This window comes from Larus michahellis, chromosome 2 (assembly GCF_964199755.1).
Source record: "Larus michahellis chromosome 2, bLarMic1.1, whole genome shotgun sequence".
NCBI lineage: Eukaryota > Metazoa > Chordata > Aves > Charadriiformes > Laridae > Larus > Larus michahellis.
In genome coordinates, this window is record NC_133897.1 from 106446524 (window position 1) to 106466918 (window position 20395).

At 37.3% G+C, this 20395-nt stretch overlaps 1 protein-coding gene across 1 annotated transcript; it reads right to left on the reverse strand.

Moving 5' to 3' along the window:
• Positions 1 to 1210: 1210 nt before the first annotated feature.
• On the reverse strand, positions 1211 to 17574 carry C2H18orf63 (chromosome 2 C18orf63 homolog). The gene is made up of 13 exons (XM_074573596.1): positions 17441 to 17574; positions 16677 to 16755; positions 15209 to 15265; positions 13686 to 13797; positions 11192 to 11233; positions 10158 to 10234; positions 8658 to 8767; positions 7901 to 7997; positions 7700 to 7806; positions 6988 to 7165; positions 4811 to 5875; positions 3671 to 3787; positions 1211 to 1267 (listed from the first exon to the last, which is right to left on the reverse strand). Exons 1-13 carry the CDS (start codon positions 17572 to 17574, stop codon positions 1211 to 1213), a joined length of 2232 nt encoding a protein of 743 aa, XP_074429697.1.
• Between the last annotated feature and the right edge of the window lie 2821 nt (positions 17575 to 20395).

A 20395-nucleotide genomic window follows, 5' to 3' on the forward strand; every position in this document is an offset into this window, starting at 1 on the left:
GAATCACCAAAACAGACCGCCTCTGAAGAAGGACAATGCCTGACTTGCCTGGCTTGAAGCAGAAGAGATAATGGGAAATTATGGGAAAGCATTCACTTGCTTTTTGAGAGATTTGGGAACAGGATATGCTGAATACTGAAGTATCAAGGTCCTATATGGAAAGGACATCCATTCATACAACAGACTTTCTTCAGGGAAAGTAGACAACCAATATATATATGTTCACCGCAGGAAACTGATCCATGCAAAGAAAGGAAGGACATAAAGTGCACCTCTGAGATAAAATTCACATTTGGCTACTTGTTAGCACTTATGTTGAAGCCAAAAGTCAGATTAAAAGACACACAGTTTATATTTTGCTTCTTTATTGCTATGGTTTTCTATCTATTTTTTATAATATAAGTTTTTGTGCTGTTGTGTCTGTGTGACCACCTTGCTTACATCAATACTTTCTTTTGAATAAATATACTTCTATTTCTCTCAGAAACAGTGAACTGTATAGGTTACTCCTTCCTGCCTGTTTTACTTCTGATAACTTGCGATGGGCCAATGGGTCAATAAAACTGGTGGATTTCATATGCTCTATGTATCCTTAATATTCAAAGGAATACTCAAAGGAAAAGCTTGTTCTATCCTGCAAGACTATTATCGACAACCATCCATGATGTAGGTTGAAATATCAGGTCACAAAACTAAATTTACTCATTTTGTGTGACCATTTTGTCCTTGAATTAGATCTTAGCACCACAAAAGCATTTAGCCATCCCATTTCATGTATTATTATTAAATAATATACATAGCTTCACTTTAGTGGTTTATGGTTTTAACTTCAGCTCAGATTCAAATGAAATCTGGCAGCACAAAGACCAGGTTTAAATGAGCCAATGAAAATACAAATTTAAGCCAAATTCTAAGTTCAACTAAGTACAAGATGTCGTTGCATTTAACATTGCTTGTTTCACACACACAAAAAAACCCCACAGCTTTATTTGCTAGTGTCCAATAAAACCAAGAATCTTAGCTTCTGTTACCTCATTATTTTGCTCTAGAAACTGTTTAGTAAAGTGATTCCTTTGGAGACAGCTGATATCATTATCACGATCCAAAAGAGTAGGAACTATTACAGATATCTGATACTATTTTAATAAAGAAAAATATTTAAAATTTGTAATGACCATACCCAGAGTTTTCTTCAGTACTCCAGAACATCCTAAATAGAAGGGTTACTTCTTTTGGCTCTCTTTAACTTTGAACAACCTTCTTCTTTCTGTTAACAAAAAACAAAAAAAAAGGCAAAAAACAGTAAAGCAAACGAAGCAGTAATACTAAGCTAACAGCTCAACTGAAAAATTGTTTCTGTGTGAAATGCTTAGTTGAATGGTATGAGAAGTAATTAATGAAAGTTTTTATTTTCCAAGGTAAATATAAAGTACGTTTCTATGTATAGTAGGTATATAATTAAAACCAGAGCTATTTTGAAAATACCCTTTTGCATGCTGGCAGCCAAGACTTTCAAACCGAAATGATTATTTTTGGTGTCCAAACTTGAGATAATGACAAAGGCTTACTCTTCAGAGAAGTGTTTAGCTGTGTCCCCAGTCAGCACCATCGTATTTTAATCTGGAGAGAGGAGTCAGACTAACGAGCACTGGAGTCCATCCCTACCCCAGTTAATAGACAAGTCCACCTCCTATTCCTGAGACTCCAGCTGAAGCTTCCCTAGAGCTGTACATCTGCCTCACTTGGCTCCAGCAGTGGCAGTGCTGCACTGTCAGCGTGTCAGGCAGACTGGGAGACTTTGCTGTGTCCTGCCGCTTCCCAAAAGTAGCTTGCAGGGCTCAGGCTGGTACCCGTGCTACTCACAGCCTGCCTGGAGAGAGAGGAATGGCATGGGGCACTTGTGACTCATGACTAGGACAGGACAGTGCCCCTTCCCCATCCCAGCAGTGCTACCAGACCAGCTACAAGCTCTCTACTTGCCCAGTCTGCCCAAGCTGCAGGGCTAGCTCCATGCTTACAAGCCCTAGTGTGGCCGAGTCATTCCCAGTGGCAGGCAAAGGACTTCAGCACTTAATTCATATTATGGTGGAAGTCTCCCTCCAGTACTCAGACCCCTGGGGTTGTTATTCTTATAACCACAGTTATTTTTAGTTGCTGTTTTTTTTCTTCTTCATGAGACAGACTCCTGACTCTACTGCTGTAGCATCGCAGTGCTGGGCCTGTAACTAGTGACTCAGTTGTGGCCTTGCAGAAGGGCCTTTCCCAGCTGCAGCTGGATGGGGCCAGCTCAGAGCAGCTGGGCTGGCGTTTCCCACACCAACTCCTCTCTTCCCTGCTGCAGCCTGAGCTCCAGGGTATGAGTGCATTCCTGCAGCAGGCCCCTGAGGCTCCTCTACTGGCCCTTTCTGAACTGCACAGATAGCACAGACTGTGCTTTTTTAATTACCATTAAAAACTGCAGAATTGTCTTGCATTTGGCTTTAAAGGCATAACAAAACAAAAAGATTGACACATAAAATTTAATGTTAACATGCAAATTAAGTGGAAGAACGTGAATTATGGATACATACTCTTAAGTTCTTAATCAACAGTAAATGAGTATGTTGACAAGGTAAGTTCATATAGCGCAACATGTGAGTAGGCGAAGGCACTTCAGATCAAGTATGGGTAATGAGACCTCAAATGGTCACAACTTGAAATGAAATAGAAAACACAAGGGAACCTGGATGAAAAGGGAGTTAAGTGTGCACAACTTTTCCTCCTGGCTTATTTTGTAGAGTTATTGCACAGAGTTTTCAGTTGGCTATTAGCAGAAATAATACACACATTATGAAGTAAGAAAATAAAATTGTACTGAGCAATGGAGACTTGGGACCGGCTCCTTCTAATGGGCCTAATTTGTAGGTAGCAAAAACACAGAGAATGTGGTTGTAAGAAGAAGGATATGGAAGATACAACCAAGTTTTAAAGAACTGATATTTAGAAGCAGAAGTGTATCCCAGTGGTAGGTAAAAGCAATATTTAAGAATCACGAAAAAATATTTTGAAGAGGAATTTAAAAGTAAACATTATTATCATTACAGCAGCATCCAAAGGAAGAAGTATTAAAAAATAAATAAATTCATATTGGGAACCTATCTAATTGCTGCTGCTGACCCCATCTAGTAATAGAATAACAACTTAAATATATTTAAGTAATTCAGAGAATACAACTTTTAAAAAACCCAGAATGAATTACAAATGGCCTTTTGGAACTCATCTCTATAGAACATGCTGAATTTAAGCACTTAAGATGGGATGCTTACAGAGGCAACGAGAATGCTCATATATTGGGCAGGATAAAACGGTTTTCTGTAGAAACAGAAAATCTGCTTCAGAAACATATTTACTTTAATTATACATCATTATTAACATATTACTTTAATTATACATCATTAAAGGTTTTTATTTCAGTAGGATCTTTTGCAGGAGACAAAATACATGCTTGAAGTAACAATAATATAACCAACAGTTAAAGTTAATTTTATCCGAAGCAGGCTCGATAAGATTTCTTGGTTTCCGTGTTTTAACTTTAATATGCTAAAATGAAAAAAATAATATTTTCCTTTTTATCTATTAATTCAGGTCCCTGTAGACTGGATCAAGGTGTGTACATGTGGGGTTTTTTTACCTGTCTTCTTCTGGCACAACCTTTCTTTACAGATGCTTCTGTGTTGCTCTCCTTGACCAAGGAAGTTGGTTTTGAAGTCAGTGTTTCACATGTCAGATACTCATTCCCTGTAATCATCTTAAAATACAGACATTTATACCTTCATTAGCAAAAAACTCCAGTATTTTTCTACTTGTTAATATGACCTACTTTTTCAAAAGGAGTCCTCATAACACAAAGTTGAAATAACCTACCAAATTACTTTTTATAGGTGAAAAAAATGATAAGCACAACACAGTTCATCTGTGTGCCCGATATGTGAGATATCATCCTCATAAAAATTGCACTGAAATCAGCTCAGCTATTTATCTTATTGAAATGCAGACAGAATCATAGAAAATTTAGCTTGTAAAATACCTGTAGTGTTCATCTATAACTTTTACTCAAAACAGAGATAACTTCAAAGTTCGATCACATTGCTTTGGGCCCCATCCAATCAAGTTTTGAGAATCTGAAAGGATAACAACTCTACAACCTCTCTGCGCAATTTGTTCCAGTACTTAACCACTCTGAAGATTTATTTTTTTTCCCTTATGCCCAGGAGGAATTTTTCCTGTTGCAAATTGTGCTTTTAGTGAAATTGTAATTAAAACTTGTTGCCCTGGTTTGAGGCCAGCCCAGCCCAAACCACGACGCTTTTATTTGCAAACCTTCCATGTTTGTCTAACAGCACAATGCCTTACACACACTGCAGTCACCACTGCACAATTGATGAGGTTTGAGTTTCCTTCCAGGAGCTGTTCGTTAATGTGGTTTCATATGAAGACAGACTGCACACTGAAAATTTCACCACGTTAACCTCACACAATTCTTGATAAACTGATAAACCGTCTTAAAGAAAAGAAAACTAATTATCCCACCTTAAAAGTCCCAAATAAAAAGTGTATCTCTGACAACACAGTAAATCATCTTCCCTTTCAGAAAATTCCCTGTCAGCAGCAGTGGCTGAAAACATTAACTTATATTGTAGAGATTTTATAAAACTACATTGAGAATGATGATAGAAAACTACGAAAGCCATGCTCTTTATTGCTTCCTGTTGTTTTAGAATATACTGAATTTGTGAGAACCAGTGAGAATGAGCCCTGTTATCTACCATACCTGTCCAAAGTTAGATTTGGAAAGATGACTGGTTGTCTTAGCGATAGTGTCCTTAGAATGGCATGCTGCTTTATTGTCTTCATTTTTGGCGATGCACATCATATCATTTAAGACAGATTCATGAATATTTAACCCTGCTCCTTCATTTGATCTCTTTGTTTGCTGCTGTGATAAACCACAATTTGTCATTTCATTGTCTAATTTACAAATCTGTAAAGGTACTTTCTTTGACTGGTGATGTTTCTCAAGAACTTGCGTGGTATTTTGACTTGCAAACTTTTTTCCCCTTCTTGCACTAGAAGATGCATATGTATTTGAACTCAGATTGATGTTTGATTTCTGAAGGACTGATCCAACATTCTTAAGAAACGAAGGAGAATCTGCCTTTTTGTGATTGACTTCACTTGAATTCCCACCTGAGTTACCAGAAAAATCAGAATTAGTCAGTTGTCCACAAGATACTGTCTTCCATCGAAACACAGGTGTACCAGGTTTTGCCTTTGTTTTTGTGTTCATTACCTCAAGTATGCTGCTATGACTAGGATTTTTGACTGACACATTTTGAACGGGTTTGTAAACATGACTTGTGCTGGATTTGCACGTGGTCAACATGGAAGATGAAACAGCCATAATTTTTACTGCTGAATGTCTTTCAGCATTTTCTCTTTTCTTCCCATCCATTTGATTTGTGGTTTTTCCGTTCATTTGCATCAACTTGCCTTTGAAAATTGGTATAATTTTGTTGACTTTTGAGGGAGGGAGTTCAAAGGCTGAATTAACAGGCATTCCCAAAGACTTCACAACTGGTAACTCCAGTACTCCTGGTATTTCTCTATTATTCATTGATTTCTCTCTTGCTTCAATGCTAACCTTTTCTGTACCCTTACAGCTACTCGAAAAAGTGTGTGTTTCTGGCTCTTTGATCAAACGCTCCATCCAGTGGCTGTTTTCCATACTGCACGGTGAAGAAATTCTAGGCAAAGTCTGTTTTCTTGGAGGAGCCTGCGTTAGAGATACTACACAAACCATCTCACCATCCAATTTCATATGCTTAGATTTTATTTCCTGCAATACAATAAGAGTTGCTAAATTGAATGAGCCGGATTTAAAAATCTGACAGTGACACCTAATGCATCACTATATGATATCTACCTAATATATTCTACTTTATATATATCACAATATACAACCATACATTTTCCTGTTTTGAATTAGAATGAACTTTTTTTTTTAAACAATATTTTGTTGTCACTATAAATGAAGATTTTTTTTCTCATCCACCCACTTCTTTGTTTATAAACGATGCTGGAATATGGTATTTCTCGGAAGGAAAGACTTAAATTACAGTCATTATCTTGGTTTAGTGCTTTCCAACTGGGTAATGCCTACCCCTTTTGTGGGGGTCTGCAGAGACTGACTGACAGGGCTCCTCATCTCTTAAGACTTCTAAGGGCATCTGTATTCTGAGCAAAAGACAGTTTGGATGTCTATAAAAACTGCAGATGACAAAGAGGAGCCATTCTAGCTTTGATCACTGAAGAGACATAAACAAGAACTGCTTTCTGAAAGAGGATTATAGTATTTTAGAATCTCTGCAATTTCTGTCACCATTCTTTGTTCAGAATTAATTACTTCATTTCTTCTTTCACACACTACTACCAAAGAAATTTGCGTCTCAGCCTTTGTCACAAGCTCAAATTGAAGTTTTGCTTGCTTGCCTCCTTTCCATCACCAGCCGTGGAGTGAAACTTACAGCTTGAGTGTTTTAAAATGTGTAAGTCCACAGAACTTTATATATTTCTCAGCTTGTTTTTTAAAAAATAAATTGTAATAATAACAATAATGTTATTATTGTTGTTATTGTTATTATGGAAGAGGTGTGAGAAAGTTCTGGATACCCAACTGTAAAATAAGGTCTATAGAACTGCAAATATTGATAGCAACTAATTAACACTAAGTCCAATTTTTTAATGTATTTGTGATGTGAACAACAACATAACAATGGCAAATAGCAATACATTTAATTACACATTTAATTAAAATTTACGATTGATAGTTGTTTGTTGTGAAAAGCATAGTTTTATGCTCTTACTGTGTTCTGAATATAAAAAAGACCACTTTGTACCATGAACAAAGTACATGCCATTACCGTGTTTATAAAAAAACCTTATACACACCGGAGCTCTGGAGAGTTCCTGTGTAGCATAAAGTGCTTTACTTGTCATCTTTACTGGAAATCCACACAGATGTGAAAAATTATGCTTCATGTCAGAAAGAAAAGATTTCAACACAGTTTCCGAATCTGTTCTAGGGAAATATTGCACTGGCTGACTTCGAATGCAACTTAAAGGGTACCTGAATAAGTGTTAAGGGATACGTAACAAGTTTCTCTACGTTTTCATAATTATGGATCATCTTCATTGAGAAGAGAGCATGAACATCTCTAAAGATTTTTCAAAAGGATGAACAAAAGCACTTACTTTCTTAAGGGACTAAAGCTTATAAAGTTGACTTCAACACGATTATACCACACTAATCTACCATAGTAACGATTACTCAATATAAGTAATCCTTAGTCTAGTCTTTCCTAGCAGGAAAATTCTCTTTAAAAAAAATCGTTGTTGGCCATATTTTTACAGTAACTTCACCGTTCCTTTTACATCACCATTTAGAATGGCATTATGTTTACAGAAGCTGTGAAGCAAACTGATCTATTTGACTTGCTATTATTCAATATTAGGACAAAGAGATTTGACTAAATATTTTGTTCGAATTTGTCTAGTGAAAAAATGCTCCACCGACTTCTATGAAATTATGGAAGAAGAAAACGTGGCACATTCAAAAATAAAAATTAGAACTTCACCAGAAGTGTAGTACAGAAAATGTAACAAAAATATTGTGAAAGGATATGTAAAGAACCTTTCCCCTATTGGTTTGAAGTAAACACTGAAGTATATTTTCTTCTCTTCAAGATCCTCTGGAAGAATATATCCATACTTTAAAAAAAAACACAAATGTGTATTACAAATACAAATTCAATACGTACAAAAAAGGTAGGGAAAAATGAAAACAGTGTATATTGTTTCTTACCAGATTCTTCCAGTGCAGCTGAAATTCTTCATACGAATGGAAGGGAGATCCTGGAGGAATTATGTGGCTGATGTTTATGATTTGACCCATTTTCATGCTATGCACAGGTAAAGAAGGGATGCTTAGAAATGATGTCATAAAACTCGGATGAAAATATACTGGGCTTTTTGGAAAAAAAGGTAAATCTTATTTTTGGCATTGAAAGTATTTATGGATTATTTTTACGTTTTAAGGACTAATACCTTTAGCTCATAAGTTTATGACAGAACAATAGCAATATTTCCTGGAGTATGGAAAACAAGTTGTCACGTACAAGTCAAATTTCTCTTGTCTGTAATACTCACTACCAGTGAATGTAGAACATAAGCATATATATCATTACTTCTCGTATTTTTAGGATGAAAATCATAGGTGAAAATAAAGATGGTTTGTGGCAAAGGTAGAAATATGTTTTTTATTTAAATTGACACTTTCTGCTAAAATTGTATTTGAGAAAAATTAATGCCCTTGCATATCACAGAAGCAGCAGAGAGACTGGTGAAATTGAAATAATACTTAAATGTGTATTTTTTGATTCACTGATTAATTTTTCTCATTTTCTATTACTTTGAGACTATAAAAGTAAAAAAGAAAGATTCCTGAATGGAAAATAGACTGTAAAACAGAAGTGTTCTTACCACTATTGTCAAATTCACAATTTATATGGCAAACATTCCAGGAAATGTTTGTTGCTGCTGAAACGTAAACAGAGTCCTACCTTGGCAAAACATAGCACCAGTTACTTAATATGGAATGTTGGTGAATAACTGCATCTTCATTGCTGTCAAACAGCTTTACGGTGTTTGCTGAAATATCAAAATCTCCCACCTTAAAAGTGGAAAAAAAAAAGTTATTTACAAATCTTTCTACAGCAATACAGAATTAAAATTTCCAAAAATAGTTGTGTAGCAAAATACACTGAAGCTTATGCATTGTTATTCTTTTATCAGCTCTCACAAACTGATCATTTCAGAAGATATTCCTATTATCAAACTGCACACTATCTTACGTTAGAGCCTACACTTCCAAAAGTTATGCAAGTGCAAGGTTTAAAGGTTATTTAAATCAGTGAGATTCAAACTTTATTTGAAGTGTTTTAATAAATAAGAGTACAGAAGGAATTTCTCAAACTAAGAACTAAAGTCCAAACCAGAGACACATGTTTGACCATCTAGTAATTGTGTATGCCACGTTGCCTAATCAAGTGTAAAGATCCAAGCAACAGAACAAATGGGACATACAGTTTCACCCTGTGAGAAGTCAAAAAACACCACACATTTTCACAATGTAAAAATATTTGACTGTAGGGGCTAATCGAACACTTAGAACTGAGAAACATTTTCTTTCTTTATGGTCTACCAGGGTTTGCATTTATTCACTGACAAGAAAATCTGCCCATTTCTGTTTTAGAAACATATTAAAATGATGAAACTGATAATGAAGCCATGTCATGATTGCTTACATTATTGCTTTGTGTCATTTTGGAATTGGATTCCTATAGATAGTTTTAATGTTTAGGCTGTCCAACTAGGTCACGGAAGAAATCCTATTCTTCTATTCTAAGAAAGAAGAGTTTGGATCAGAAATACTTGTTTTGGAAGAAAACAGCAAGCCTGACAAATATGCCCTTGTATGTATGGACATATTCAACAAAAGTGATATGGCTATCAGAAAGGATGGTAACTTTTCAACTTCAATCATGGTTTCTTAATCAGTGTATTAATTACGCTTACAAGCAGCATCATCCAGGCTGCTCCAGTATTTTGGAAGCTGCATAGAAAATGAAGCAAATTCCAGAATAATTATATACAGGAACCTTAAACATAGTGCTGACAACTTACCTGTAGCTTCACTTTTAAGATGTTACTCAAAACTGTCTGTGTATTACAGTGAATGCCTTCTATAAAACACTGCTAGTAGTAAATCTAGAATCATAAGGACACTTCACTACTATATTCTGTTAGCAGTTTTTGAAAAGTCTCTTAATTAGTCTAGAATCTCAATTTTACAATGCTTGCTAGAATGCATCAATATAGATGCAATACGGATGCTATGCACTTATAACAGATGCAGATAGTCAATGAATATGATTACTGTGTTAATGCTACTAGAAATAAGCACTTCTATCCCCATCATTCTAATTGCAAGTCACCTAATGGAAAATAACATAAAGATTAATAAGACAAACACAGGCGTAGAAAGTATAACTATTTTATACCTCAGGGGGTGGCAACCGAATTGAGAAAGCCTCCACACTGATGCAAAGCTGTCTCTCTGATACATTGAGGTCTAGAACTAGAATAAAAACAAAGCGCGAATCTCTGTTTTTAACTACAGTTCATCTGTTAGAAAGCTAAACCAAATGTTTATTTAAAGTAATTGTTAGTCAAAATGCTGCATTTGAAAATCAAAAGGCTAGACTTCCTCAGCATGAAAATTAAAGTTAACTGCACTTTAACTGAGAAAAATAATAATAATGAATTACTATCCATACAGTACATCTCCTTAGGAGCTCATGGCTGTCCATGCAACCGGATGCTTGAGACTCATGTCCTTGAAACGCAAACACCCATTTTCAAAGCAAATGTAGTTCTTGTAACCATTGGCTGTTCTGAGTCATCTAGCCCAGTTCCGCATCCAGAAAGACTATATGAGCAAGGCAAGCATTTATTGACACATCTCCAGAACATCCACACTGTTCTGAGCAAGCTCTAGCACACAGACTAAATGTATTATGTTCCTCAACATATGTCCCTGTTACAAATTTAGGCTTCAATATGCACAAATGAAAACTAACTTTTATACTGGGATAAAAACATTACTTTGTATTTCTGCAATAGCTAAGCAGCATGTTTGTGACTTAACTTTTGTGAACAGCAAACACAGTACGTACAGGACAGTCACTTTATTATGGACAGTCACATGCTATTATGGAACTTTCACATCACTTGCAAGACTCATAATTTGAGGCAAATGCATTTAATTGTAATAATCATAACTTTAAAACGGTAAACTTCAATCTATGGCTGTAAAAAAATTACCTTTTTTGTGGGTAATTTTTCAAAGGTGCAGTTGAGCTGACAACTATTACATAAAGAGCATCATCTGCCATCAAGTGTATTTTGACAGAGGTTATTTCAGAATGAAAAACAAAAAGACATTGTGTTGGCAATACCAAGATCATGGCAATATGAAAGCACATAACCATACCTTGCTCTTACAAGTTTACCATTAACAGAATATTGTACTTACCAACAGCATTTTGCCTTCCTGAACAAGACAAAAAATCTTTTCCTTAATAAATAAAATAGATAGACATTATTTTCTAAATCATATGCCTAATGTCTATGCAAAAAAAAATAGAAGAAATCACACAGTTTCATTTGTGTGTGTCATGAATGCTGAAAGGTTCATTCCTTTTAAGGACAGAAAAAACCCTCTCTCAATTAACTTTCTATGGATTCATTAACACCTTATATAAAAGATACATGAAAGTATATTAGCGGACAGCCATTTATACATTGTTTTTTCCTCCCAGTAAGGAAATTATACATGGAATTATTTTTAATTGACTAACAGTTAATAAATTTCTCAGGTTCAAAAGCAAATCTGGATACTATTACTACATATTTTACCATATATCATCAGTTTTGCCCAGCTTTAGTAACACATATAGTTAGACAAGCTGCATGTACCAGGTCACATCGCTAGTAGTCAATGTCTTTCGTTGAAGTCAGTTTTATATCACCTACCATCTAGCCCTCTACTTCTCTCTGCTATTCCTAAATAAGTTGATTTCATTCAGAGAGCTATAAATTTTGAAAATATTGAAAACAAGATACTGTTAATATTGTGGCTGGAAATAAAACAATAACGTATACACTTTTTGCATTGTATATTTGGAACGATCTATACAATTGCTCTACTTAATAACAGCACACCACAGTATCTGAAACACATCTGTTTTTCTATACTTTGGTAATTCACATTTATCCTACACGGGAGTTAGTAGGGAGATGTCAGGCAAAGGAACTACCATCTAAAAAGACAGAGCTTGGTAGAAGATGACCTGACAGAAAAACACTCTGTATTAGAAAAGCATGTGCAGAAGTGCCACTGATGAAAGCATGAATCTGAAAAACAAGCCAAATTTTTAGAAGACATTTGCTGACCAAGAATATTTGGGTCGGAAGTTATTAATCTGGTATGTTGCATTCACTTGAAATATTTTTCTATTGATTATTTGAGCTGAGGAGGGATCTCTGCTAAGGCACATGGAAAATAAGGAGGTGACTGGTGACAGCCAACACGGCTTCAGCAAGGGCAAGTCATGCCTGACAAATCTAGTGGCCTTCTACGATCGTGTTACAGCGTTGGTAGATAAAGGGAGAGCAACAGACATCATTTGACCGTTTGACGCTGCCTCGCATGACATCCTGGTCTCTAAATTGGAAAGGCATGGATTTGATGGGTGGACCACTCAGTGGATAAGAAACTGGCTAGATGGCCATGCTCAAAGGGTTGCAGTCAACAGCTCAATGTCCAAGTGGCAACCAGTGATGAGTGGCATTCCTCAGGGATCAGTACTAGGGCCAGTGCTATTTAACATCTTTGTCGGCGACACGGACAGTGGGATTGAGTGCATCCTCAGCAAGTTTGCCAATGACACCAAGCTGTGTGGCACAGCTGACACATTGGAAGGAAGGGATGCCATCCAGAGGGAGCTGGACAGGCTTGAGACACGGGCCCGTGCAAATCTCATGAAGTTAAACCAGGCCAAGTGCAAGGTCCTGCACCTGGGTCATGGCAATCCCAAGCACAAATACAGGTTGGGCAGAGAATGGCTTGAGAGAAGCCCTGAGGTGAAGGACTTGGAGGTGTTGGTGAGTGAGAAGCTCAACATGAGCTAGCAACGTGTGCTTGCAGCCCAGAAAGCCAACCACATCCTGGGCTGCATCAAAAGAAGCGTGGCCAGCAGGTCGAGGGAGGTGATTCTCCCCCTCTACTCTGCTCTGGTGAGACACCACCTGGAGTACTGTGTCCAGCTCTGGAGTCCCCAACATGAGGACATGGACCTGTTGGAATGGGTCCAGTGGAGGGCCACAAAGACGATCAGATGGCTGGAGCACTTCTATGAAGACAGGCAGCTGAGAGAGTTTGGCGTTGTTCAGCCTGGAGAAGAGAAGGCTCTGGGAGACCTTATAGCTAAAGGGGGCCTACTGGAGAGATGAGGGAGTGTAGTGATAGGAAGAGGGGTAACGGTTTTAAACTGAAAGAGGGGAGATTTAGATTAGATATTAGGATGAAATTTTTTACTGTGAGGGTGGTGAGACACTGGAACAGGTTGCCCAGAGAAGTTGTGGATGCCCCATCCCTGGAAGTGTTCAAGACCAGGCTGGATGAGCAACCTGGTCCAGTGGGAGGTGTCCCTGCCCATAGCAGGGGGGTTGGAACTAGACGATCTTTAAGGTCCCTTACAATCCAAACCATTCTATGATAAGATGAAAAAGTGAATGATATGTCCATTCAGATTGTTAACTTGAATCACTGAGCTTGGATAAAGGAACAACAAAAATGCAATCTAAGAAAAAAAAAATCATAGGATAAATGAATGAAATAATTGAACGTAATGAATGAAATAATGATGGAAATGAAATAATTGTGGAAATTAAATTATGGAAAGCAAATACAACAATAAAGAACTGAAAATTAAATGCTTGATCCCTGACCCAGGCAAATCAAATACCTTGCACCAAGAGATGACCAGCCTTGTTCCATCTGGGTGCAAGTCTTGCTGTAAGTGTGTAGGAGAGACAGGTCTGGAGAATGCCTGGACTAACTGTTTGTGGTGCTTCCAGCTAATAACATCAGTGAGAAAAGACAAAAACATTATTAATAATTTAACTGATTTTTTTTTAAAGGCTTCAGTCAAAATTTTATCAAAGATACTGCTACTACATCTTGAAACCAAATCTTAGTATATATTACACATCTTTACTTTTCATCTACTTAGCTACAGGAGGGAGCTAACACAATATTTGATGTAGGCATTTAGATTATATGTGTCATCAAAGTAAGTTGCACTACAATTCACTTAATATTTTCACGAAGCTGATAACAGACTTGGGGAAAAGATTAATTGAACTATATGGAGTACTTTACCAGATCCACATCTCTTTCCAGACAACGAGCACAACATCCAAAATTTACACATATTAACCCTGCTGTTAAACTCAAGACCAGAGATATTTTCTTGCAATCTCAAGAACAATAGAGAAATGTAGCTTTGTTCACCCAGCAGTACTACTTGCCTGACTGCTTGCCTGTCCTGCATAGCTTTCTATTGACAGCATTAGTCAAGAAAAATAAAAAAATTACAATGGGTTAAAAAGAGTTAACTAATACACCTCCAAGAGGATTTTTCTAATGAGATCCTGCAACGATCTACTTGCAGATCATTGCTATTAAATATGCTTCACACTACTAACCTGCTGGTGTTGGAAAATCTACTGATGACAGGTCAGTAACACATATCAACATAAAGCAGTTTTGTAAGGTAAGCTTATGTGAACAGTATATGTCATACTAATCCAAGAAGTGTAACAAAGACAAATACACCCAACTGCCTGTGCAAATGAATTACGAGCACTACTGGCTTTGATTACAATCAGTCTTTTGACTCAGCAATTTTAGTGCATCCACACATATATTCATAAAACCCACAAACATTGCATACTAGAAGATAGTAAAGCCTACACATAATGGTCTAAAAATATATCAGCTGTTAAGCTCACAGGTTCCATTTCTTCTCTATGTTTTTCTTTTGTTTCTCTAAGACTGTCCTATACAGTCTGGATAAACCCAAAACATGAATGTGGAGACAGTTCAGCTGTCTGAACACCCCCGCCTCTGGAACCTACAGGGCACACGCAGGGGGGTTACACCAACACGGGAGCTGCAGGTCTTTGGCCTGAAGGGCAGGTCTGTTGTTGCCTCGAGGTCACCCCTGAACAGGATCAGGATCCCATTACAGCAGAGAAATCTAGTGAAATTGCTCAGGAGCTTCTTAAAACTTCTGACCCTGACAAAGTATGCTTACTATCCCCAGATGCATAAGAGACATTTTGTCTATGGGACAGACTTTTTTTAGCCTGAAACTTGGCTTCTGTAGTGCCAGCTGCATGCCCTACAGAAAATAATAATCTCTGGCAACAGCAATTGCAGACAAGCATAACAATCTTAAGAAGTGTGACATCTTTCAGCACTCACAGTAGCTCCTTGTTTCTCTATGTAGGCTTGACATATTCCTGATTTGTAAAATGAAATCTAAAAATAAAAAAAAATAATAATCAAGTGTCTGAAGTTAACGGGTATTTTAGCAAATCATAAATTCTGGTCCATCAGTGACTTTGCCTAGGAAAAACATGCTAAGAAGCAGTTACAGCAAACATCATATCCTATATTTTCAAGGAGAATGATAACCGAAATTAGTTCAGGCATTTGTCATAGTGTAATCTCATTTCCAGGTAAAGATATATTAACAAGCAAGCAAAAGACTGCCCAAAACAAAAATTGCAGAACTCTGCTCCTCCTACTCTCATTGTGAATTGGGTGGCATCTTACCAATTGAGTCCATTCTGTTACACAAAATGTTCACCATTTGAAAAGCCATTTCATCAAAAGTGTAGAAGACATAAGTGTCACCTACATTACTAATGCACAAAAATAAAAGTTTGCTTTAAATGTCATAATTTTACTTATCCTTGATCCTCAAACAAAACACTTCTTAGAGAAACATGCATGTATGTGTGACAAATACACTTGACTCCTAGCTGTACTTTAGTTCAGGCTGACAAAGAAGCAACAGGCCTCACGTTCTTGGGGTGAACTTGCGAGCTGGAAAGCCCCTGGCTCATGTACAAGGGTGTGAAGGTGTCTTGAAAAATATTTTGAAAGGTGGTTTTGAAACCCAAAAGTACAAGATAACCAAAGCACAGAACAAGGTATCAGAGCTAAACCAAACAAGATATCAGAGCTAAACCGAAGACATCTGTCTTGTCTATACTGTTGAATAGCAGCCAACTACTTCACCCTATAAATATTAAAATCAGGATGGGCCCAGTGTGAGCTCTCCCTGAAGAGCAGCTGGCCTGCACACCAGGCGACTCTACCCTTGAGTAGGGATGCCTCTGAAGGTTAGAGATTCTTTACCTGAGGCTAAGAAATCCTTCCTTGCCCAAGGTGGAGAGATCCCTTACTGCAACAGATCCTATGTAAGTGACTGACAACATGCTGAATTAATACTATGAAATGTTACTAATCCATGCAGCTACTCAGATATTATAAACTTTGTATGGATAATTCCATTAAAGAGGAACCATTGACCAAGTCTGAAACTAAGATTGGATCCAGCCACACCTAGGCTCCAAAATGGAGTTTAGAAAGCAAGGGGGTCCACTCTGAACCTCATGACACAATGGGAGCATCCTCTTTACTCTTTGTGCCTCCTTTGTATGTTTCTTCCAGGCAGTAATTAATAAGGTGAACCTTGCCATCAAACTTCTTGAACCTTGTCAAACCATTAAAAATTCATTAAATTCCATCAAACTTATTAAACTCAATCAAATTATTTTACCTCAGTAAAACATATTGCTGCTTCTCTCTTTTGAGTGAGGTGCATTCTGCTCATCTGCAACAGTATGTAACTACAAATAGTTATTTACACAGTGATACTGACCGCCATTACAACTGAAATTTGATTTAGTGTTCCAATAACAGGTGCAGAAAGGATGTCTTGATACAGGAATAATAACTGTCTGTAAGAAAAAGTTAAAGAAAAAATCAAAAATAATTTTCAGTACTTGATTTTCTGAGCTTAAATTTATCTTCCTGACCTTCTGCAAACATAATACATTTCACTTTTAATCGATTTCCAGTGGTTCAGTATAATATATTAGACTAGTCCAAGTTACTTGCTCTTAACCCACCCACAGTGGTCTAAGACCGCTACAGGCCTTTGGCACATAAACAGAACTCTCCAAAAGTGTTCCTTTTGGCAGAATTTCCCATTTCTTCCCTTTCCTATTAAAGGGAATGATATAATTCTTGGTGAACACTGAGGAGCGTACATATGCTTTCTGAGTACTTTTTTTCATTCAGTCTCAACATAAATAAAGCAATACAATAATTCAAAAGATGTACCTAAAACATCCCAACATTGCATGTGAATACAGACTGATTTTAACTGTTTATTAATTCAAAGCAGGTGGCCTTGTTAGTTTTAGCAATGACATTTAAAACATAATAGAAATGTGGGTTTTTTCCCCCAATAGCCAGCAAGTCCCCTACCAAAAAAAACCCCCTATTTTAAACAATTTTATACTGTTTGCTGCTGATATGAATTTTGATGACTTTATTGCAGGTAATTCTAGTACTGCTAATAAAATCCTTGAATAACAACACCAACAGCTTCTGAAAATAATAACCCTCAGAATTCTTTACCTGCAAATCTTTATCTGTGTATTCCTCGTCTCAGTTTCTGGTATCTGAGAACTCAGTGTTACTGTAGTGGCACAGAGTTTTTGTAGCTCTGGCAGACTGACAAAGAATAGAGACTGGTGCCTGCTGCCATTCATGTTGTATTGTTGATTGCCCCAAAGCAGCACCTGGGTCTTAAAAGAAAAAATTAAATTCATTTTTATAAGGCAGATATTTGTTCACAGAACTTTGTAAGCATGCGGTATCAGGTAAATGAATAATCAATTATCTTCTGATTAAGATTAGGTAGGCAATATAACATAATTTGGTCAACTAACACAGACAGCTCAATATACTTTTGCTATAAATAATGCATTATACTTGAAAAACCAATTATTTACAAAAGTCAAAATATTCAGAGTAAAGACATCCTTTCAACTTTCTCAGTCTGCGCTGGGGCTGGAATCTATCTGGGATTCAAGAGCTGAGGAATCCCTCTGTGATGTTGGTGCCCTCCTGTCTGGCAAGAAAGTTTAATTCCCAGGAGCTCAAGAGAGATCTCCTAAGTCATACAAGAACCGTGGCCAGCCTGTCAGAGAGAATGTAAACCACAGAAACACGGAGGCACACTGGAAATTCTTTTATTTTTTCCCCACACCAGGCGCCCTTTCTAGTGCTCCCTGCTTAAACCCACCTCTCTTCTCAAGTGGCAGGTGAAGACTGTATCCTAACCTATGCAGAACTGAGTACAGTCTTACACTGGACTGATAGCTGTACTAATCCATAATTGCATTCAGCTATACAAATAATAACGAACACAATTTGTTCTCCCATTCTTGCTCTCAAAGGAGAAATGTATGAAGAACTGCATTTTGTCTTGGAGGGATTTTTTAATAGGTACACTCCTAGGTATTTATCAAAAGATGAAGAAAACAGTTGGTATTTGGAGTGGAATGTGATTAGATATATAGTGGTTCTACCAAAGCTGTCTTTCACATCCTAAGCTTTGCCTTATAACAGAAATTAGTGGCTATATTTTGTGTTCAAGAGTATGAGGCAGTTTTGGGCTCAGGCCACAATCATTATCTTGATATTTCACTTAAAATTCGAATACAGAGTACATGTATGTTCACTACCATACTACTGAGCAGATGTGCTGCAACTCCATCACTTTTGGAACTTCGAATAAAGCACCAAAATGAAGAACCAAAAGAACCAGAATTTCAGACTGAGAATGTGATCCTTTGATGCAGTACTAACAAATTTCATGTGAGTGGGAGTAATACGAAGTTACAGCTATTACCTTGCCTGTTGGATGCCTTTCATACCCTATCACGTATTGCAGCACAGATCAGGCTAAGTGTAAAGGAACTAGAATATTTATGGCAAAAAAAAAGAACACCTAACATTTCATTAGAAGTGAAAATACACCTTTTAACTATAGCACCTTTCTCAAAGCGTTTCAAAGAAAAAGAGGCAGGGAGAAAGTCTGCTTGTTATGAGAAGCTGGGAACACTGCACTCCAGAAAAAGCTGTTTTAATAGTTCTCGCCCCTTCAAACCCTAAAAACTTTTTGGTAAATGGTCTTACCAGCACAGTGAATATAGCAATAATATTGTGTTTCCAGATTTTATGAAGTCACCGGGTATTCACCTGAAAACCAATTTGCAAATGATGATCAAAAAATTATGAACTGGAAACATTTTTTGAGGAACGATGTCAAAGATAACTTTGCTGTTCTGATTTTGCCTTGCCTTGCTTACAGTGTAACACATTAAAAAGATTAACCTCAGTCATATCCTAGAAAAATCAGAAGATCAATGTTTTACAACTGTAATTTTAAAGAAAACATTTCCTTGGTTTCCTTAAAGGAAAACACATATCAAGTTTTTTCTAGCAATCATGAAAAGCAGATTCTTTTAAAATGCCAGTCAAGACTATCAGTTTATCAGAGAATTCCAAAAGCTTAAGGAAAAGGACATTTTAAACAAATGAGAAAAAAAATCTTGTCTGTTTGCAAACACAGAAAAGAAAGGCTGGGTCCTCGGTTTTCATAATGTTTAAAAGAATCCTAAAAGGTCACCTGGGGATTTTTGTGGCAAAGATGTTGTAAAATCCATGCTGCAACATTCAAGCGATCTGCTTGCTGTTTGAGGCCAACTGCCTGTGGGAACCACTCGCTGTATTCAGCGTAAGTTAAATCCTCCCAGTCATCTTAAAAGCTAATGGGACAAAGTGCTTGCAAATGGTTTCTCCCTTCAGGGGAGAAGCTAAAGAGAGAAGTACCAGTTAATAGAACTACCAGCTATAAATCATAGGAAATAAACCCAACTGCCTTCTGTAGAATGTGTGTGGGAGAAATTGCATCTTTAGAGGCTGATAATCACAACACATGAACTTGAAACAACCACAGAGCTCCTGTAGGCTGAACAGGACATCTGTTGGGGAACTGCTACTGCAGGTTTTCTGTCAGAACAGACAGGTAAACCACAGATCTTGGTGTGGATATTTGTTATTTTCAGTAACGACTTGGAAGATGGAATGACGAGCCTCCTTATTAAAGCTGAGAATGACACCAAGCTGTGAGGGACAGTAGCTACTCTTCCCATTAGGCTGACTGCAGTGAACTACAGACAGGATCTGAAGATTGTGGTGGCATTCAGTGAGGAAGTACGAAGCCGTCCTGCACACTAACAACCAACAGCCCATGCAGGGGGTACAAAACACCTACCTAAGTGCCAGCTTAGAGGAGCAATGCCTCAACAGGTCACACAGGGTAAATTTTTTGTCACTGAAGTTATGCTGTAAACAAAAAAAAAAATAACAACACGGCCTGTTATCAAGCTGGAGCACATACATGGGACTACTGCTGCTGAAACACCCAAGCAGCATTCAGGTGTGACCTGAAGCAGGGAGCTTCCCTAAGGGGTAAGGCGGGAACCCATTCTGGCCCCATAAGCAAAGCCACCAAACACATCA